The sequence below is a fragment of the Ranitomeya variabilis genome, chromosome 6 (genome assembly GCF_051348905.1).
Source record: "Ranitomeya variabilis isolate aRanVar5 chromosome 6, aRanVar5.hap1, whole genome shotgun sequence".
Taxonomy (NCBI): domain Eukaryota; kingdom Metazoa; phylum Chordata; class Amphibia; order Anura; family Dendrobatidae; genus Ranitomeya; species Ranitomeya variabilis.
The window spans coordinates 505,366,893-505,390,052 of record NC_135237.1 but is presented as its reverse complement, the minus strand read 5'-3'; the positions used below and the strand labels follow the sequence as shown (position 1 = coordinate 505,390,052).

At 47.6% G+C, this 23,160-nt stretch overlaps 1 protein-coding gene across 4 annotated transcripts in view; it reads right to left on the bottom strand.

The window, feature by feature from the left end:
* CIBAR1 (CBY1 interacting BAR domain containing 1) overlaps window positions 1–22,424 on the bottom strand; it is a 29,281-nt gene extending 6,857 nt beyond the window's left edge. For 2 of the 4 annotated variants that reach the window (XM_077270847.1, XM_077270846.1), the window contains exons 1-5: window positions 22,269–22,424; window positions 17,808–18,042; window positions 14,196–14,264; window positions 4,324–4,428; window positions 3,206–3,319 (exon numbers count right to left, since the gene is read on the bottom strand). In XM_077270847.1, the coding sequence (XP_077126962.1) occupies window positions 3,206–3,319; window positions 4,324–4,428; window positions 14,196–14,264; window positions 17,808–18,042; window positions 22,269–22,297 (552 nt within the window). In that variant the 5' untranslated portion in view covers window positions 22,298–22,424. Of the gene's footprint in view, window positions 1–3,205; window positions 3,320–4,323; window positions 4,429–5,154; window positions 5,161–13,101; window positions 13,204–14,195; window positions 14,265–17,807; window positions 18,043–22,183 lie in introns of all 4 variants that reach the window. The other 2 variants (XM_077270849.1, XM_077270848.1) reach the window with 2 other exon arrangements.
* Between the last annotated feature and the right edge of the window lie 736 nt (window positions 22,425–23,160).

Sequence of the window (23,160 nt, the reverse complement as noted above, 5' to 3'; positions counted from 1 at the left end):
CATGTTACCAATAAAAACGTCAACTCGTTCCGCAAAAAACAAGACCTCACATGACTCTGTGGACTCAAATATGGAAAAATTATAGCTCTCAAAATGTGGTAACGCAAAAAATATTTTTTGCAATAAAAAGCTTCTTTCAGTGTGTGACAGCTGCCAATCATAAAAATCCGTTAAAAAACCCGCTATAAAAGTAAATCAAACCCCCCTTCATCACCCCCTTAGTTAGGGAAAAATAAAAAAAATTAAAAAATGTATTTATTTCCATTTTACCATTAGGGTTAGGGCTAGGGTTAGGGCTAGAGCTAGGGTTAGGGCTAGGGTTAGGGCTAGGGTTGGGGCTAGGGTTAGGTTGGGGCTAGGGTTAGGGTTGGGGCTAGGGTAAGGGTTAAGGCTACAGTTAGGGTTGGGGCTAAAGTTAGGGTTGGGGCTAAAGTTAGGGTTAGGGTTTGGATTACATCTACGGTTGGGAATAGGGTTGGGATTAGGGTTAGGGGTGTGTCTGGGTTAGAGGTGTGGTTAGGGTTACCGTTGGGATTAGGGTTAGGGGTGTGTTTGGATTAGGGTTTCAGTTATAATTGGGGGGTTTCCACTGTTTAGGCACATCAGGGGCTCTCCAAACGCGACATGGCGTCCGATCTCAATTTCAGCCAATTCTGCGTTGAAAAAGTAAAACAGTGCTCCTTCCCTTCCGAGCTCTCCCGTGCGCCCAAACAGGGGTTTACCCCAACATATGGGGTATCAGCGTACTCAGAACACATTGGAGAACAACTTTTGGGGTCCAATTTCTCCTGTTACCCTTGGGAAAATACAAAACTGGGGGCTAAAAAATAATTTTTGTGGAAAAAAAAAATATTTTTTATTTGCATGGCTCTGCGTTATAAACTGTAGTGAAACAATTGGGGGTTCAAAGCTCTCACAACACATCTAGAGGAGTTCCTTAGGGGGTCTACTTTCCAAAATGGTGTCACTTGTGGGGGGTTTCTACTGTTTAGGTACATTAGGGCCTCTGCAAACGCAATGTGACGCCTGCAGACCATTCCATCTAAGTCTGCATTCAAAATGGCGCTCCTTCCCTTCCGAGCCGTCCCATGCGCCCAAACGGTGGTTCCCCTCCACATATGGGGTATCAGCGTACTCAGGACAAATTGGACAACAACTTTTGGGGTCCAATTTCTCCTGTTACCCTTGGGAAAATACAAAACTGGGGGCTAAAAAATAATTTTGGGGGGAATTTTTTATTTTTTTTATTTTCACGGCTATGCGTTATAAACTGTAGTGAAACACTTGAGGGTTCAAAACGCTCACAACACATCTAGATGAGTTGCTTAGGGGGTCTACTTTCCAAAATGGTGTCACTTGTGTTTTTTTTTTTACTGTTTAGGTACATTAGGGCTCTGCAAACGCAATGTGACGCCTGCAGACCATTCCATCTAAGTCTGCATTCAAAATGGCGCTCCATCCCTTCCGAGCCCTCCCATGCGCCCAAACAGTGGTTCCCCCCCACATATGGGGTATCAGCGTACTCAGGACAAATTGGACAACAACTTTTGGTGTCCAATTTCTCCTGTTACCCTCGGGAAAATACAAAACTGGGGGCTAAATAATAATTTTTGTGGGAAAAAAATGTTTGTTTTATTTTTACGGCTCTACATTATAAACTTCTGTGAAGCAGTTGGTGGGTCAAAGTGCTCACTACACCTCTAGATAAGTTCCTTAGGGGGTCTACTTTCCAAAATGGTGTCACTTGTGGGGGGGTTTCAATGTTTAGGCACATCAGTGGCTCTCCAAACGCAACATGGCGTCCCATCTCAATTCCTGTCAATTTTGCAGTGAAAAGTCAAACGGCGCTCCTTCCCTTCCGAGCTCTCCCATGCGCCCAAACAGTGGTTTACCCCCACATATGGGGTATCGGCGTACTCAGGACAAATTGTACAACATCTTTTGGGGTCCATTTTCTCCTGTTACCCTAGGTAAAATAAAACAAATTGGAGCTGAAGTAAATTTTGTGTGAAAAAAAAGTTAAATGCTCATTTTTATTTAAACATTCCAAAAATTCCTGTGAAACACCTTAAGGGTTAATAAACTTCTTGAATGTGGTTTTGAGCACCTTGAGGGGTGCAGTTTTTAGAATGGTGTCACACTTGGGTATTTTCTATCATATAGACCCCTCAAAATGACTTCAAATGAGATGTGGTCCCTAAAAAAAATGGTGTTGTGAAAATGAGAAATTGCTGGTCAAATTTTAACCCTTATAACTCCCTAACAAAAAAAATTTTGGTTCCAAAATTGTGCTGATGTAAAGTAGACATGTGGGAAATGTTACTTATTAAGTATTTTGTGTGACATATCACTGTGATTTAATTGCATAAAAATTCAAAGTTGGAAAATTGCAAAATGTTCAAAATTTTCGCCAAATTTCCATTTTTTTCACAAATAAACGCAGGTAATATCAAAGAAATTTTACCACTATCATGAAGTACAATATGTCACGAGAAAACAGTGTCAGAATCACCGGGATCCGTTGAAGCGTTCCAGAGTTATAACCTCATAAAGGGACAGTGGTCAGAATTGTAAAAATTGGCCCGGTCCATAACGTGCAAACCACCCTTGGGGGTGAAGGGGTTAAAGCTATTCAAGAAATAAAAGGGTCTTTGTGGATGATACAGGAGTCTATTAGATATTTAAAAAAAAAAAATTATATTAAAAAAATGTTGTAAGTTTTGTGCCAGAATACCGTATACATTAATACGGCAGGATAAACCGACCCCGCGTGTCCTGATCCCTGCTCCTTAGGCTACTTTCACACTTCCGCCTTTTACAAGACGTCGCAATGCGTCATTCTGTGTAAAAAACGCATTCTGCAAAGCTGCCCGGAGGATGCGGTTTTCGCGCATAGACTTGTATTACCGACACATCGAGACGTATGGACACACATTCCATACGTCGTGCACTGGATGTGTCGGTATTTGGCGGGCCGTCGTATCGAAAAAACATTTTGTCGTACGTCGTGTCCTGCATTTTAAACTGCGCAGGCGCGGCCGGAAGTCCACCCCCTCCTCCCTGGGAGTTTACTATGGGCAGCGGACGCGTTGAAACACTGCGTCCCCTGCCCACGTTGTGCTAAAAAACGTCAACATCCGTCGGTACGTCGCGCCGATGCTTTAGCGACGGCCGCGTACTGACGGAAGTCTGAAAGAAGCCTTACCTCTAGATCTTCCTCCTCGTTTATATCCTCGATATGCTGGAAGGCAGCCGACAACACCTCCACGGCCTTCCCGTGAAACAACATCTCAATTGTCACAAAGTCACTGAAAATTTTCTAAGCGGAGAATAAAAAAAATAAAATTGGTTAACGCTGGGGGTTCACATAGCATGTACTTTATACTGACGACACATAGGAGAGGATGGTTTCACTTGGAGCAGCTTAGTTTACTAATAGGCACCTATCTACACCGTCAGAGGCACTATTACTAATGGCATATCTCAAGAGGAACATAAAGGGTTAAAGGGGTATTCTCATCTCCAAGATCCTATCCCAATATGTAGTGGGTATAATAATAGTAGCAAAAAGCTCAAATTATAAATGTAGTATAGTTCTTCTGATTAGCTATGTCGCTTACCCAATGTGCAGGGCACTGTAGTAGCTTAGTTGTTGTAACCATGAATATCTAACAACTATCAGTATATGAGTGGTCATAACCATGGATATCTAAGCTACTGCAATGCCCTGCACATGAGGTAAGCGACACAGCTAATAAGAAGAACTATACTACATTTCTAATTGGAGGTATTTGCTAATATTATTATACCTACTACATATTGGGATATTATCTTGGAGATGGGGATACCCCTTTAAACTACGATTGCTAAGATCTCTCACTATCCAGCCTCCAGAGAATGGGGATGTATACTGTCACCACTATATAATTACACGTGGGAAGAGTATTTTGAGCCTCTGTCCATCAGTCCGCTGCTCTCATGAGTCATCACTGTTAAAGTCTATGGCAGGAGAAGGAGAGAGCAGCTGGGTCAGGTGTTGAAGACGGAGCTGACTCATGCAGGGACAAGAGACTTCCTGTTTCTACATAGAGCAGAGAAAAGAGGGAATTTACAGGGTAGAAAGGCAAAAAGAGCAATTGTAAGCACACAGTGCTGTATAATGTGGTGACTGCAATATATTAAGAGGAAAAAGCTTTGATGGGAGGAGGAGGGCTTCCTTCAGGGGGGCACTCCAGAGCCTCATTTCCCAGATGGGTGGGGAACAGCTCTGAATGCCGTGGCATTACACACAGGACCACACCGAGGATTAGACACCTGACTTACTTTTATATCTTTGATCTTCTGCTTTTCAAAATTGTCAATGGTTTCCTCCAGCTGGCGACTTATTCTAGCTGCATCCATCGTCGCTCGCTGTAGTTCCGTTTCAGCCTTAAACACAGACATTCGAGAGGTTCATAATCATCCATCGCTATATAACGGCCCCTGATATTACACTGCTGTGGGTGCAGCTTAGTACCCCAGACATGGCCCCTTTAAGAGCAGATTGACAGGGGCGCAAATAACTGGACCCTCAATGATCTGATCTTTAAGTCTCGGAAAAGCCCTGTAAACGAGGCACCGTATCTGCCTTCTCATGGAGTCCGTGTCCTCCGATATCCTTAGTGTAGTTGTACTGATTAATCCCACCACGGAACTGTCACTCCATAAGTAGGAATGATGGGAGTGATACTTCCCTGTACTGACCAGAGCTATGCATTACACACAGCAGTAATATTCTCTGCACCTCTATCTGCAATATGAAATGGGAGTGAACTGCGGCCAGGGTGCACTAGAAAACTTAAAGGGGATGTCCAGTTTAAAAAAGACTTCTAATATCACGTGCTCCTATCTCTAGGCATCAGCACAGTCCTGGGTCACGGTACTTTCCTTTCCAGCTTGTGTCTGACCCATGATTCACACTGTATGTAGGGGGCTGGCTGACTGCTAAGCCAGACCCCTTCTCTGTCTGTGCATCGACTGTGATGAAAAGAGGGACGACTCAGATATTGGAATGGGCTGTCAGATTTTAAGGTAACACTGTGGTTGTTCACATGCAAGATCGGAAAAGCCGTCCGTCCCGTCCCAGAGATTTCACAAAGTTGATGCAGTTTATACCTGGGACTTGTTTCTGGTCAAGGAAAAAACAAATTACTTTCATGCCTAGATTTTGTCACAATACGATTCAATGGGGCGGATGTTTGGCACAAGGGTTTCTGCCGTCTTTAAAGCCGCCACTGTTATTTTCTTAACAACTTACTGTTACAGCCACATTTTTATTTTAGCTTTTTGTTTAGTCATCTTCTCCCAACTTTTTATTTTTCTGTGAAAATAGTTGAATGAGGCCTTCACTGCGCTGCACCCAGAATGAGACGGACATGTGCGTCACATCAGGAAGAGTTAAAGGGGTTTCCCATCTCCAAAATACTTTCCCAATATGTTGTAGGTATAATAATAATATTAGCAAATACCTTAAATTAGAAATTTAGTACAGTTCTTCTGATTCGCTATTTCGCTCACCCTATGTGCAGGGCATTGCAATAGATTAGGTATCCATGGTTACGACCACTCATATAGGGACAGTTAGTGGTTGTAACCATGGATAGCCAAGTTACTGCAATGCCTGCACATGGGGTGATCGACATAGTGAATCAGAAGAACTATACTACCTTTTTAATTGAAGGTATTTGGAAATAAGGAGATTTTTGTGTACTCACCGTAAAATCTTTTTCTCCGAGTCATCATTGGGGGACACAGGACGAATGGGTGTTATGCTGCTGCCACCAGGAGGACACTAAGTTAAACACACACAAAAGATTAACTCCTCCCCTGCAGTATACACCCACAGGCTGGACAATCCAGAACCAGTTCGGTAACAAAGCAGTAGGAGTAAACCAGTTAACAAACAGAAAACATGTCATAGTCAAAACACAGACTGAAAAGAACAATTGAGCCAACTAGGCTAACAGGGAGGGTGCTGTGTCCCCCAATGATGACTCGGAGAAAAAGATTTTACGGTGAGTACACAAAAATCTCCTTTTCTCCTACGTATCATTGGGGGACACAGGACGAATGGGACGTCCCAAAGCAGTCCCTGGGTGGGTCACCAGAAGTTATAAATGCTGTGCGAGCCTACAAACTACAGATGAGACACCGCCGCTTGTAGGATTCGCCTACCGACGGAAGCGTCTGCCGAAGCCTGAAAGTGCACATGGTAGTGTTTCGTGAACGTATGTAGACTGGACCATGTAGCAGCCTTGCAGACCTGTGCTGCCGATGCCTGGTGCCGGATGGCCCAGGACGCGCCGACTGACCGGGTAGAATGAGCCTTGATCCCCGGAGGTGCGGCGTGACCCTTGACACGGTAGGACTCTTGGATGGCGGAACGAATCCACTTGGCAATGGAGGCCTTGGAAGCGGGTAGTCCCTTCCGTGGCCCCTCCGGAAGAACGAACAAGGCGTCTGACTTACGGAGAGACGCAGTCCTGGAGACGTAACGTCTGAGACCCCTCACTAAGTCCAGAGTGTGTAGCGCCCTTTCCGTGCGGTGGGAAGGAGCAGGGCACAGTGAGGGAAGGACAATCTCCTCATTAAGATGGAAGGAGGAAACAACCTTCGGAAGAAAAGTCGGACATGTCCGCAGAACCACCTTGTCCTGGTGGAACACGAGGAAAGGAGGTCGGCACGACAGAGCTGCCAGCTCAGAGACACGTCTAATAGACGTGACAGCCACGAGGAAAGCAATCTTCCAAGACAAGAACAGCAAAGACACTTCATGCAAGGGCTCAAAGGGGGGCTCTTGAAGAGCACAGAGAACTAGGTTCAGGTCCCATGGTTCCAAGGGCATCCTATAAGGCGGAACCATATGAGAAACACCCTGGATGAAGGTCTTGACCTGCAATCTGTTTGCAATCTTTCTCTGAAAAAGAACCGAGAGAGCAGAAATTTGGCCCTTAAGAGAGCTGAGAGCAAGACCCAAGTCTACGCCTGATTGGAGGAATTCTAAAATGTGAGGGATAGAAAAACGGAGGGGAAAACGTCCCCGCTTCCTGCACCAGGCGAAGTATGCCTTCCAGGCGCGGTGGTAGATGCGCATAGAAGAAGGCTTGCGTGCGCGGAGCATGGTAGATATCACCGTCTGGGGCAACCCCTTCTGCCTCAGTACCCAGGACTCAACGGCCACACCGTTAAACACAGGGCCTCTGAGTTCGGGTGGTAAATGGGCCCTTGAGACAGGAGGTCTGCTCGACTCGGCAGCCTCCAAGGTACGTCTGAGACCAGTTGAACCATCTCGGCATACCATGTCCTGCGCGGCCAGTCCGGAGCGATAAGAATTACTGGGATCCGTTCTGCCTTGATCTTCCTGATCACCTTTGTCAGAAGAGGAATTGGGGGAAAGATGTATGGGAGTCTGAAACCCTGCCATGAGAGGACGAGAGCGTCGGCTCCGAAGGCTGAGGGGTCGTGGGACCTGGCCATGAAGACGGGAACCTGGCAATTGAGGCGAGATGCCATTAGGTCCACGTCCGGGGTCCCCCATCGAGAACATATCTGGCGAAAGATTGCGGGGTGGAGAGACCACTCTCCGGGATCGAGGCTGTGGCGACTGAGAAAGTCCGCTTCCCAGTTTTCCACGCCTGGGATGAAAACTGCTGATAGTATGGAATGATGTGACTCGGCCCAGCGGAGAATTAGCGTCACCTCGACCATGGCCGCCTTGCTGCGAGTGCCCCCTTGGCGGTTGATGTAGGCTACCGCAGTGGCGTTGTCGGACTGGACTCTGACCGCACGGCCGGAGAGGAACGGCTGAAAATGATGGAGAGCCAGTCTGATTGCCCGAATCTCTAGGATATTGATGGGCAGCTGGGACTCCTGCGGAGACCAGCGACCCTGCGTCGAGTGGCGCTGGAACACTGCACCCCAGCCGAAGAGACTGGCGTCCGTTGTGACAACCAGCCAGTGCACCGGAAGGAAAGACTTCCCCCGAGTCAGGGAGGACCTCTTGGTCCACCACCTGAGGGACTGTCTGACTGGGCGAGAGAGAAGGAGACGGCGGTCGAGCGAGGCGGGATTCCTGTCCCATACTGCCAGAATGGCGTGTTGTAAGGGACGGAGGTGAAAAACCGCAAAGGGCACTGCCTCCATTGCCGCCACCATCCTGCCGAGTACCCTCATGGAGAAGCGTAGGGAGTGAGAGCGAGGTTGAGTAAGCTTCCGGACTTCTCTCTGTAGAGTGGATACCTTTTCCGGAGGCAAAAGTACTAGACCCTGAGAGGAGTCTATGATCATTCCCAGGTAGGATATGGTTTGGGCCGGGACTGGGGAAGATTTTTTGAAATTGATTTTCCAGCCCAGGCGCAAAAAGGTATCTATAGTGACGTCTACCGCTTCTGCACAGGACCGGAAAGAGGGGCCTTTTATGAGAATGTCGTCCAAGTAGGGCAACACCACTATGCCTCGAGCATGTAGAATGGCCACGGCAGCTGCCATGACCTTGGTGAACACCCGAGGAGCAGTGGCCAGCCCGAAAGGTAGGGCGACAAACTGAAAGTGGTGCCCCTGGACCGCGAAGCGGAGGAAGCGCTGATGAGACGGTAGAATGGGGATGTGTAGGTAAGCGTCTTGAACATCTAGAGATGCAAGAAACTCGCCCTCTTCCAGAGAGGCAATTACCGAGCGGAGGGACTCCATACGGAATTGACGTACACGGACGTACTTGTTGAGGAGCTTGAGGTCCAATATTGGACGTACTGAGCCGTCCTTCTTTGGTACAATGAAAAGATTGGAATAGAAACCTTGGTACCTCTCGTTCTGAGGTACCGGGATGATGACCCCGTCTTCCCATAACGATCTTATGGCCTGAAAATACTGACGGACCCTTGCTCTGGGAGGAGGGGACTGGAAGAAACGAGATGGGGGAAGAGAGACAAACTCGATCTTGTAACCGAAGGATACCAGTTCGCGGACCCATCGGTCGGGAACTACCGAGAGCCACGCGTCCCGAAAGAAGAGTAGGCGGCCGCCAACTCTGTCGGTGTCCTTTGGCGTCTGCCAAGAGTCATTGAGGTGGGGACCTGTTAGGTCTGGGCCCCCTGGATCCCTGTTGTCTGGGTCTGCCTCTCCAAGAGGGAGAAGGTTTGTAAGAGGGCTGGGAGGTTCTGTCCTTGCGCTGACCTCTCCCGGCGCCAGGTGGCGCGGAGGAAGGATTGGACCAATTGGAGCCGAAACGGAAATATCGACCTCGGCCCTGTTGGTTGCGAAAGGGGCGAAAAGTCCGTTGCTGGGGAAGGAATTTGCTCTTTCCCCCTGTGAAGTCTGCAATTATTTTATCTAGTTTGTCCCCAAAAAGGCGTTCGCCCTGGTATGGAAGGGACGTGAGAGATTTTTTGGATCCTGAGTCCGCTTTCCAGTCCCTGAGCCAAAGGGACCTGCGGATCGTGACAGCATTGGCCGCTGCCTGTGAGGCACAGTTGGCCGCGTCTAAGGATGCGGAAACTACAAAGTCCCCCGCTCTGGCAATCTGAGTGGCCAGGTGAGAAACCTCGGGGGGTAAGTGGGCGTGTAGTGCTGTAGAGGCTAAAGACTCGGCCCAATGGGTCATGGCTTTTGCAACCCATGTTGCGGCAAAAGAAGGGAAGAGAGAAGCCGAGGAAGCTTCAAAAGCCGAGCGAGCCATCTGATCAATTTGTCTATCAGTGGGATGCTTGATGGACGCGCCCTCGGAGGAGGATAGAACCGCCTTGGTGGCTAGCCGCGATACTGGCGGGTCCACGGAGGGTGACTGAGACCACTCCTTAGCAAGGTCCTGAGCAAACGGATACTTCGATAGCATAGCCTTCTGACCTGAGAAGCGTTTATCCGGACGGACTCTGTGGAGATCGACAATGTCCTTGAATTGAGGATGCGTAGGAAAAAATCTATGAGCCTTTGTGGTTCGCCCGAATGACACGGGATGAACCGCCTTGGACGGGGTTTCCTCCTCTAACTGTAGCGTCTGACTTACAGAGTCTATGAGAGAATCTAGGGTCTCTTGGTCGTGACGATACTCTGGGGAACAGGACACGCTGGATGCGTCGTCCAGAAAAGATTCCCTGCTATGAGTCGGGGATGAGTGGCGAGAGACTTCGCTCTCTGATCCGGAGGGCTGATCACGGACCGGAGATATTACCCTGGACCTCTTTTTAGATGAGTGAGGGCTTCTGGAAGCGGTACGACCTCTAGGCCGAGAGGGGTTCTTAGGCCGCGTTACATCATCCGTGGAAGCGCCCTGGGTAAGGGCCGGGTCACGGAGGGACTGTATCGTCCTTTCCAAGGATGCCACAGATCGAGCAAGGGAGGACGCCCATGCGGGGGTACTAGGCTCACTACATTCCGGGTCAGAGGCCGGAGTATCCTGTGCCGCAGACATTTCGCAGGCGGAGCACAGCGGGGTAGTGTGACCTCGGGGCAGAGATACCTTGCAGGAGGTGCACACAGCAAAAATAACAGAGTGGGTCTTTCCAGTCCGTTTTTGCCTAGACTGTGACATCTTTGTGAAGTGAGCGTACTGGCAGGGGAAGAGAAAATCCTACTGAGTGCGTCTCACCAGGTTCTGCGGTGCTTGGCAGGGAGATCCTGAAGTCCTGTGTGCTGTGGTGCTGCAGAGCCGCCAGCGTACTTCCTGGTCCAAGATGGCCGCCGAGATGTGAGAAGGGCGCTTCTCGGGAACGAGAAGCGCCCAGAGAGAGAGAGAGAGAGAGGGGGGGGCGTGTCGTGGGCGGGCGGTGAATTCCCTGCTATGCGCGTCGGAACGCTGCCATTGCCACCGCCCTCCTGCTGTATCAGGGTGGAGTCCGGCCCAGGGCCGGTAAACTGTGCCACCGCCCTAACAGAGCGCCGGATCGCCCGCCATGCCTCCGTTATAAGCTGCCCCGCGGCTGCAGCGCCGCATTAGAAGGAGGATAAGGGCTCCCTGAACGGGCGGTCCCCTGTCAGCTGGTCGGCCCCCGCACTTACCTTGTGCGATGGGGCCGATGCTCCATCCACCTTCACCTTAGTAGGGAGAGGATGGAGAGCTTCTGCCGCCGTGCAACATCCGCTATGTTCAGTGGTGATGCAGTGGACGGCTGCACGGACGCCATGACATTCTGTCCGGCTGTGCCCTGGCTCCAGGAGACTTAGGTGGATGATTAGTCCCCGTGGTCGCCTGAAAGGGAGGGAGGGAGATCGGAACGCTAAGGAACCGTCGCCACACTGGAAAGTGAGCCAGGGCTGGCATCCATCGACGCGGGAAAGGATACAGGAGGAACGCTCCATGTACTTGCCCGTTGTTGGTGCGGGAGAGATCAGAGCTGAAAATTTGCCTGTCGCTCCCTTCCGTTAAAAACAAAGAATTGGTGGGGTCCTGAGGACCCAAGTGCCTCCTGAGACACTAAGTAAGAACTGGCTCTGGATTGTCCAGCCTGTGGGTGTATACTGCAGGGGAGGAGTTAATCTTTTGTGTGTGTTTAACTTAGTGTCCTCCTGGTGGCAGCAGCATAACACCCATTCGTCCTGTGTCCCCCAATGATACGTAGGAGAAATTATTATTAACCTACTACATATTGGGATAGCATCTTGGAGATGGGAATACCCCTTTAAAACAAACTGTAGGTAAATATCACAAAAGTTATATGGCTGTGTTGGAAATTGTGAGTGAAGTGCTGCTAAATGTAAGCATTATCCTGCTGTTTCATACGGTCGCGTCACACGTTGCCAGAAAGGCCAATGCACGGCTGGATTTTATTCTGCTGATGTGACACTATTTATGGCAACCTGGCTATAGTCTTTAGTAAACCTACGGGAACATAGAGGTAGAGCAGGACAAAAAGCCCACAATATTAAGGAATTGTGATCTGCGGTCATGACGTCTTTCAGGTGGATTCAGCCCAGAATCCTCCTGAAAAAGCAACGCAAAAGCGCCCCATAAAATGACCATAGTGCACAGTGTTCACAGAAAGCGGCCAATCAGATGTGGGCGGGGTTATACACGGCTCAGCATTCAGAGCACTGCTACATCTGCAGCAGAGAAAACTACGCCAAGCAGCCCAGTAAGTGATACATCACTGGCATAAGGCTCTCTTGCCCCTACATTATGCTCTCAGATTAGAGCAAAAACCAGTTGACCGAGTCCCTTTAACCCCTTAGCGACCGCCACGACACATTACAACAGTGTCCGCTAAGGGTATTAATTCCTTCATCGCCGTTTTAACGTGATCAGGGACCGGAAAATCCGGCCCCGATCGTGCTCTTCGGAATCTCAGTTACCACCGCTAGCTGAGACCCTGGAGAACATGATCAGGGCCGGATTTTCCTGCCCCTGATCACGTGATAGCCGTTATTCACGGATCACAAAAAATGATTTCCTCACAAATAAGGTATTGTTGTATTCAGGAGAAATTGCACAACAAGTTTTGGGATCCATTTTCCACTGTTACCCTTGTGAAAATAGTTTGGTTCCAAAGTAAATTTTTTGTGAAAAATAAAACATTCATTTTTTCCTCCCACATTGCTTCAGTTCTCGTGAGCACCTGAAGGGTTAGAAAGCTTCTTGGATGTGGTTTTGCGCACCTTGAGGGGTGCAGTTTTTAGCATGGTGTCACTTTGGGTATTTTCTGTCATATAGGCCCCTCACACTCACTTCAAATGGGAGGTGGTGCTTCAAAAAAATGGTTTTGTAAATTTTGTTGTAAAAAATGAGAAATAGCTGGTCAACTTTTAAACTTCCTAATAAATAAAAATGATGTTTAAAAAATTGTGGGGATGTAAATCTAGACATGTGGGGAATGTTATTTATTAACTATTTTGTGTGGCATAACTCTCTGGTTTAAGAGCATAAGAATTAAAAGTTTGAAAATTGTGAAATTTTCAAAATTTTCACCAAGTTTCCGTTTTCTTCACAAATAAACACAAGTCATATCGAAGAAATGTTACCACTATAGTGAAGTACGAAAAAAACAATCTCAGAATCCCTGAGATGCGCTGAAGCGTTCCGGAGTTATAACATTATGCTGCTTATATCAGGAAATAAATGGATGGAAAGGATACGATGATTTGTCGATCTGATGGGTTTCTCTGACGAGTTTTCTCTAGCTGCGCCATCTGCTTCGCTTCTCTGTTCCTGGCACTTAAAGTTACTTTGAGATCTTCCTTTAAAAAAAAAAGAAAAAAAAGTTTTCTTAACACAAGCTCACCTGAGCATCTTTCACTATGGACATGAAGATTTGATAGTACCAAGGGGGCTTATTGGAAACTTTGTTTTCCTTGTCTTAAAAAAAATAATTTCTCTGAATGTTTTTTTTTGAAGTTTAACCTGCATTTTCCTGATCACCTGTATCGTATACTGCAATACCATATTATTGCAACATATGGTGAAAATCATATCCTTCTATGAAGCCCAACCTATACCTTGGCTTCACAGATGTACCAAAGATGGCCGCAATGGGGACTTTCAGAAGTCGGGTTGGGTGAGGGGTAGCAGCCCCCGAACAGACGGCTCACCATGATCGCACAGTTTAAACACAGACAGAGATGGATTGCGGCATTAAAGCATGTTCTCCATTACCTGGACAACCTCTTCTCAATCCCTATGTTCTCCTCCAGTAAAATATTAACACCTATACTCCCCTCTGCTGCCATTCCAGTGGTGTTGGCGGTTCTCCCAGGGCTCATGTGACATTGTTATGTCGAGCAATCCCTGTGGCCAATCAGTGTTGGCTTCACTCTCCCCTCTTTGGACAAATCAAACCACCCGGAGGACGTGAGAGGACAGCGTCAACTCCCACTTCCTCTGGATCTCAATGACAATGTCAATGTTACCGTTAGATCACGCAAGCCCAGGGAGAGCCAGCACCGACACCGTAGAGGAATATAAGAGTTAGTATTTTACAGAGGTGACGCAATGATTCATAAAAGGTTGTCCGAGTAGTGGAGAATCCCTTTAAGCCAGCGACTGGAGCAGGCTCAGATTGCTGCTGTTAGAGGCTGATGCCGGCTGTATAACACATCCAGCACCTAACCTGCTGAGCTCATTCCACACACCCACACCGTGACATAATAGTAACCCATGGGGTGGGAAGGAGTTAATGATGTCCACTCATCCACCCACACGTATACACTGAAGATACAATGGACATACTTACCCTTTTGAGCTTGATTATCGCTCCGTAGCTTTTCAGAGGTTCAATTACTTTGGCTTCAAGTCTTTCCACCTGACAACAGAATGCATATCTTCAGTGAACGAGGACATTTATTGTCACCACGAGCCCTTTTACTGTATGCGGAGTGTGGATGTTCTGCGGCGTCAGTCATTCCCGCCATTACACTCCATACACAATCATGAAAGCACGAGCCTGTGGGATGTATTTTCTGTATCGCGGAGGTTAAAGCGGTGGCCTCCACCCGTGATTTAGGGCCCAGCATCATGTCTATTTTAGGTCAGTGGTGAACAGCCTGAAGCCCAGGCCTTCAGAGCCATTCTGGTCAGAAATGTTCTTCTCTGTGTCTGTTCACATGTATTTCCATGTTACACAGGAATGGCACATAGGTGGGGGCAGCAGTGGGTAAGTACCAGCTGTACAGTGTGGCCATCTCTGAGACCCCCATATATAGGAAGGATGGACCCCCGTGTGGCACTCCAGTTAACAGTAGAGGAGGTGGAGAGGTGACCACTCATGTGTTGCCACCTATGTTCTAGTTTTATGGTAGTGAAACAATCGGCTGTTTCCAAACTCCGAAATTGCAACAGAGAGAACCGAATCTAGGCATGGTCTTTTTTATAGCTAAAGAGTGAACGGGGGAGAAAGGCCAAGTTCTCATGAAAAGTTGGGAGTCTTAAAAGTAGGAAACAGCACCTATCAGACATTTATGGCATATACCTTCAGTATGACAAAAATATCTTAAGCCCCCATACAAATTACACTAGCGTCAGTCGAACCTGCCGATATCAAAAAGGGTCTGGCCGATAGTCTAAAGAGTAAGGCCGGCGTCACACTTGGCGTAAGACAATACGTCACGTATTATACGTCCGTACTACGGCCGTAATACGGAGAAATGTTCCCAAAATATTGATCCGTAGTCAGGGTGTGTCAGCGTATTTTGCGCATGGCATCCTCCGTATGGCATCCGTACTGCGAGATTTTCGCGCAGGCTTGCAAAACCGACATCTAATGGATTTATGTGCTCAAATGTTAGGGAAAACATATATATATATATATATATATATATATCATTGAGACACATATATATATATATTCTGTATTTAGATTTAATTCAGCGCGATATCTGTGAAAAGCCGGTAATTCAATTGCCGGCTTTTCATTTCTCCTGCACAAACCCGACAGGATATGAGACATGGTTTACATACAGTAAACCATCTCATATCCCCTTTTTTTTTTGCATATTCCACACTACTAATGTTAGTAGTGTGTATGTGCAAAATTTGGGCGCTGTAGCTGCTAAAATAAAGGGTTAAATGGCGGAAAAAATTGGCGTGGGCTCCCGCGCAATTTTCTCCGCCAGAATGGTAAAGCCAGTGACTGAGGGCAGATATTAATAGCCAGGAGAGGGTCCATGGTTATTGCCCCCCCCGTGGCTAAAAACATCTGCCCCCAGCCACCCCAGAAAAGGCACATCTGGAAGATGCGCCTATTCTGGCACTTGGCCACTCTCTTCCCACTCCCTGTAGCGGTAGGATATGGGGTAATGAAGGGTTAATGCCACCTTGCTATTGTAAGGTGACATTAAGCCAGATTAATAATGGAGAGGCATCAATTATGACACCTTTCCATTATTAATCCAATTGTTTGAAAGGGTTAAAAAACACACACACACATGATTTAAAAGTATTTTAATGAAATAAACACAGCGGTTGTTGTAATAATTTATTGCTCTCTCAATCCATTTCCAGGCCCTCGCTTGGCAAAATAATAAACGCACAAGATACATACCTTCTGATGTCCGATCACGTCCAACGAGGTAATCCATCTGAAGGGGTTAACTAATATTACAGGCACGAGCTGCGATAAACCACTCGCTCGTGTCTGTAATCCCCGGGTGCTGAAAGGAAAGCTGGATCTGTACTTACATTGAGTCGCGGTGATGCGCCCCTGCTGGATGTTCTCATGAACTGCAGCCTGGGAACTTTTTCCCACGCTCCAGGTCATATGAGGACATCCACCAGAGGGCGCATCACCGCGACTGAAGGAAATGTAGGTCAATGACCAACATTTCATTCATTCGCCGGGGAATTACAAGCACGAGCACACCGCTGCATTAGCAGGGCTCCTGCTTGTAAATTATTTTAACCCCTTCAGATGGATTACATCGTGGGACGTGACGGTTCAGCTGAGGGTATGTATCTTGTGCGTTTATTATTTTGCCAAGCGAGGGCCTGGAAATGGATTGAGAGAGCAATAAATTATTACAACAACCGCTGTGTTTATTTCATTAAAATACTTTTAAATCATCTGTGTGTGTTTTTTAACCCTTTCAAACAATTGGATTAATAATGGATAGGTGTCATAATTGACGCCTCTCCATTATTAATCTGGCTTAATGTCACCTTACAATAGCAAGGTGGCATTAACCCTTCATTACCCCATATCCCACCGCTACAGGGAGTGGGAAGAGAGTGGCCAAGTGCTAGAATAGGCGCATCTTCCAGATGTGCCTTTTCTGGGGTGGCTGGGGGCAGATGTTTTTAGCCACGGGGGGGCCAATAACCATGGACCCTCTCCTGGCTATTAATATCTGCCCTCAGTCACTGGCTTTACCATTCTGGCGGAGAAAATTGCGCGGGAGCTCACGCCAATTTTTTCCGCCATTTAACCCTTTATTTTAGCAGCTACAGCGCCCAAATTTTGCACATACACACTACTAACATTAGTAGTGTGGAATATGCAAAAAAAAAGGGGATATGAGATGGTTTACTGTATGTAATCATGTCTCATATCCTGTCGGGTTTGTGCAGGAGAAATGAAAAGCCGGCAATTGAATTACCGACTTTTCACTAACACTGCTGCGTATTTCTCGCAAGTCACACTGCTGGTCCGTGTGGAATCCGTATTTTTCTCGCCCCCATAGACTTTCATTGGCGATTTTTTTGCGCAATACGCTGACAAACGCAGCATGCTGCGATTTTGTACGGCCGTAGAAAGCCGTATAATACTGAACAGTAATATACGGCTGATAGGAGCAGCCCCATTGAGAATAATTTCGCCGTTTATTTTGCGAGTTTTACGGACGTAATTTCTGCGCTCTTACGTCCGTAAAACTCGCCAGTGTGACGCCGGCCTAAGAATCCAACATGTCAGACTTCAAACTCCCTAAGACACCGCCAAAGATCTCTGCCAGCGGCTCTCTCGAGTGCTCCTGTTTATGGGAGAGACGGTCGAGATAGATGCCATCTGAATGATGAGTTGGACCATCAAATGGCTGACAGCCATCTAAGGTGTATGAGGGGCTTTAGATTATGACCCTATAAAAAGTCTATCCTACAAATATTATTTATCACCTACCAGTGAATAGATGGTGTCTGATCGCTGGGACCCCACTGATCATGAGATTAGAGTTCCTTTGTCACCCATTTCAATGGAAAGGTGGCTGCACATGTGCTTTACCACTCCATTCATCACTAGTAGAGCTGCAGCCGTGTAGACCCTGCCTGCTGTGGACAATACCAGCTCTGGATAAAAGTGATGATATAGGACACCCTGTGTGAGAAATAGTCACCGTTCTTGACGATACCTCCATACCTCTGCCTGGCGATAATCCTGAAGTTTGGCAAGTTCATCAGCAAAACCCTTCAGTCCATGTTTCAGATTTGGGGTTTCGGTGTCGGCGTATGCATTGACTTCTCGCACCAGCAGATCGGCTTTGTCCCGCAGCCTGGCAGTTTTACGGACATACCCGGCATAGATTTGGCACAGCTCCCCAAAGTGCTTTTCCACATTACCAACTGTTTCTTGTATCTGTCTGGTCTGATTGTCTCTGGAGTAAGAAATAACAGAAAAGTGTCATGAGTGCTACCGGGGAAATGCTGGCTTGTCATAAATTAACAGAAAACTAAATACTGGAATGATATTCAGAAACTTTATGGCTGAACAAATCACTTACATTTCTATAGGGCCAATTATCAAGTAAAGGAAAAGTCTGGGAATCAAAAAACAAAGGCCTTCTCCTCTGAGTTGCCACCAGCTGGCAGAACATCAATGTCTTTCGGAGATCTGGCATCATCTCTAACATTCAGCAACACCTTTGACTAGATGGAAAGGGTCTCCATACATATACGAAACCCTAAAGCTGGACTTACATATATACTATCGTCTGCCTAACAAGCAAATTCCCAAGGGATCAGCAGTATGGGAATGATCCAAAGACAGATGGTGGAGAAACTCCAGATTTCAACATGCCAGATTCTATCTTCTCAAGTGATAAAAGCCACCACCTTGGTGTCCACCAGCAGCATCTTCCTCTACCTTGAGATCACTAAGGGCTTGTGCACACATTTTCGCCATGCAGATTTGCTAGCAAAACCTGATGCAATCCTGATGCCAGGGAAGTGAATGAGAAATCTGAAGTGTCATGCACACGTTGCTTATTTGTGACATACAGATTCGGTGCAGAAAATAATCTTCAGTATGTCAATTCTCTGTGCGTTTTTCATCACTGACTACTCAAATCAGATAAAAATGCAGGGCAAAAAAACGTTTTTTTCTGCATCCATTTGCTGAACGTGTGCTAAGCCTCACTGGTTCTGCCAGCTCTATTTCTATATACACAGAATTTAATAAGAATTCTATATATAATTGTCACAGCAGCCAAGTGAAAGAGCAGCTCGGCCTAATGGCAGAAGACCAAAGGGCTGTTGAGTCGGAGCTAAAGTTGGTTTCGGTAAAGTAAAAAATGGACTGGTCATAGCTATAAATGATTTGAACAACCCTTGTCTTGTTGGAAGGAGAACCTTCATCCCAGTCGCAAATCACTGACAGGCTGAAACAGGTTTTGCTCAAGAATATCCTCGCAATTGGCACCATCCATCTTCCCCTTGACTCGGACCATTTTCCCAGTCCCTGCTGCTGAAAAAAAAAACATCCCCACAGCATGATACTGCCATCACCATGTTTTACTGTGGGTATGGTGTTCTTGGGGTGGTCAGCTGTATGATTTGGCACCAGACATAGCATCTAACTTGTTGGCCAAAAAAGTTCAATTTTGATTTCATCTGACCACAGTGCCTTCCTCCATACATTTGGGGAGTCTCCCACAAGTCTTTTGGCAAACACAAAATGAGCCTTACAATTTGTGTGTGTAAGGAAAGGCTTTTTTCTTCCCACTCTTCCATAAAGGCCACCTCTATGAAGGTTTATTGTGGTCGTATGGACAGATACTTCAGTCTCTGCTTAGGAACTCTGCAGCTAATTCAGGGTTACCTTCGGTCTATTTGCTGCCTGATTAATGCCCTCCTAGCCCGGGCTGAGGATTTTGGTGGGCGACCCTCTCTTGGCAGGTTTGTTGGGGTACCATGTTCTTTCCATTTGATGATGATGGGTTTTATGGTACTCCAGGGAATCATCGGAGATTGGGAGTTTTTTCCCATAATCCAACCCTGACTTGTACTTCTCAACAACTTTGTCTCTGACTTGTTTGGAGATCTCTTTGGTCTTCATGGTGTTGTTTAGTTAGTGGTGCCACTTTCTTGACTCCTTAACAATGACCTTAGCACGTCATGAGTGGGTGTCCGTTCCCACACCATGACGTGCTATGTCCGTCCTGCATTTAAATTGTCACTGCATGTATACCGGCTGTGACAGGTCAGTGCTGCCAGTGACAGACCATGAGACACTTGGATTGCACACATGACGTCCTGTCACTAAGGATGTGACTTATGGAGGGAATTGATTGCACCAGAAATGTTTAGGGGCTTCATAGCAAAAGGGGTGAATACATATGCACATGCCAATTTTTAGCTATTTGATCCCATAAATTTAATTTATGCCTATATTTTTCTCACTTCACCAACTTAAATCATTTAGTGCTGATGAATCACACACAAATCAGATTGCAAAAATATTTAAACACAGGTTATAATGTAACAAAATAGGTAAAAAGCCAACGGGGTGAATACTTTTGCAAGCTACTGTAGTCTGCTCTGCCTTATTATAACATGCAGTGATTTTCTGTGTGTGGTTGGTGATCGTCTTGTGGGTCTGGAGGGTGGTCTGTATACACTACAGAATGTGATGGAGGGGTGTATAACGAGTGATGTGCAGGGGAAAGAGCCTGCAGGTGATCTGTGTGCAGCAACTTCTTGTCATCAGTGGGTCCCAGTTATATATATATATATGACATCAGTGGGTCCCCGTTACATATGACATCACCACGATGACATCAGTGGGTCCCCGTTACATATGACGTCACCACGATGACATCAGTGGGTCCCCGTTACATATGACGTCACCACGATGACATCAGTGGGTCCCCGTTACATATGAGATCACCACGATGACATCATTTTGTCCCTGTTACATATGAGATCACCACGATGACGTCAGTGGGTCCCCGTTACATATGACGTCACCACGATGACATCAGTGGGTCCCCGTTACATATGACGTCACCACGATGACATCAGTGGGTCCCCGTTACATATGACGTCACCACGATGACATCAGTGGGTCCCCGTTACATATGACGTCACCACGATGACATCAGTGGGTCCCCGTTACATATGACATCACCACGATTACATCATTTTGTCCCTGTTACATATGAGATCACCACGATGACGTCAGTGGGTCCCCGTTACATATGACGTCACCACGATGACATCAGTGGGTCCCCGTTATATATGACGTCACCACGATGACATCAGTGGGTCCCCGTTATATATGACGTCACCACGATGACATCAGTGGGTCCCCGTTATATATGACGTCACCACGATGACATCAGTGGGTCCCCGTTACATATGACATCACCACGATGACATCATTTTGTCCCTGTTACATATGAGATCACCACGATGACGTCAGTGGGTCCCCGTTACATATGACATCACCATGATGACATCAGTGGGTCCCCGTTACATATGACGTCACCACGATGACATCAGTGGGTCCCCGTTATATATGACGTCACCACGATGACATCAGTGGGTCCCCGTTATATATGACGTCACCACGATGACATCAGTGGGTCCCCGTTATATATGACGTCACCACGATGACATCAGTGGGTCCCCGTTACATATGACATCACCACGATGACATCATTTTGTCCCTGTTACATATGAGATCACCACGATGACGTCAGTGGGTCCCCGTTACATATGACATCACCATGATGACATCAGTGGGTCCCCGTTACATATGACATCACCACGATGACATCAGTGGGTCCCTGTTACATATGAGATCACCATGATGACATCAGTGGGTCCCCGTTACATATGACATCACCATGATTACGTCAGTGGGTCCCCGTTACATATGACATCACCATGATGACGTCAGTGGGTCCCTGTTACATGAGATCACCATGATGACGTCAGTGGGTCCCTGTTACATATGAGATCACCATGATGACGTCAGTGGGTCCCTGTTACATATGAGATCACCATGATGACGTCAGTGGGTCCCTGTTACATATGAGATCACCATGATGACGTCAGTGGGTCCCTGTTACATATGAGATCACCATGATGACGTCAGTGGGTCCCTGTTACATATGAGATCACCACGATGACATAATTTTGTCCCCGTTACATATGAGATCACCTTGGTGCTCGGCTCATACATCACATGCTGCTGCTGAGTCCTGGCACCATGACCTCCCCGCATCTTTCTATTTGCAGCATCGCTACATCCCGGACCACCACAGGGCGGGTTGGGTCCCCCACTAGGGCCATGTAAGATCTATCCCACAGGACTGTGCATTACTGCAGCCAGACGCCTCTCAGGACAGGACGGGGCAGGCTCGCACTGGTCAGGCCCCATCATTATTGGATGAGTTTGGGGCTCAGCAGCAGACAAGTCCCACCACATCCTCCTCCTCCTCCTATTACCTACACCCCCCACCCTCTGACATAGGCACATACTGTATACTCGCCCCTCTCCATCCTCATACACACCTTGGCTGCAGGAACATGGCGGCGGGTGGTCTGCAGACGTGATTCCTTCCTTCTCCCCCTGCCCCCAGCCCCGCACACTTCTCACCTAGCTCTGGCCTCTGGAGTCTGGCTCATGATGACGATGGTGATGGCGCGTCCTCCAGGATGGCAGCTCTAGCTCCGCCCTACTCCTCTCAGTCACCAGGGGGCGCCGTTGTCATGGTTTCTGCTTGACGCTTCCCGAGGTACACGATCACGTGACGGAGCGTAGTCCGCGCTCTGTCGCCGTTTGCGGGGCGTGGCGAGCGCTGAGTGACGTGCGCAGCTGTCTGTCCTTATCACAATGACAGCTGGGATGCCAGCAGGGGGCGCTCCCGGCAGGCCGCTCTGTGCGGCGCGGCCCCTTCTTGTGAGGCTGCGCTCAGAGCTTACTCTCTGCATATTATGGGGCTGCAGAATGTAGCTGGGTTGTCAGTGCTGTGATTCCCAGGGAGGCTCCTGTCCTGCTGCGTCACAGCTACAACCAACACAAATCCCCACAGCTCCTGGTATAGAAACGGCCGCAGCAGTCTGTACTGTGACCGCAGCCGTGCAACCACTCATACTGTGCCTGCACCTAGGACCCTGCACAAAGCCACACTGCCCCAGACCGCCTCGCCTGCTGCAGGCCTTCCTCCTCTCTCTCCCCCTTCTCCCCCCCCCCTTCCTCTTGCTCTCTTCTCTGTCTCGCTCTCCCCTTCTCTCTCTCTCCTCCTCTCTCTCTCTCCCCTTCTCTCTCTCTCCCCTTCTCAATTCAATTCAAATGAGCTTTATTGGCAGGACTAAGTACACGTTAGCATTGCCAAAGCATATGGTAAAAATACGGGGGTGGGGGAGGGAGGCATATAGAGGTCCAGGATATATCAGACTCCTTTTAGAGGATAGGGGATGTTTCCAGGGTGGGGTACAGGGGTCCATGACATATCAGGCTCCTCTAGAGATCTCCCCTTCTCTCCCCT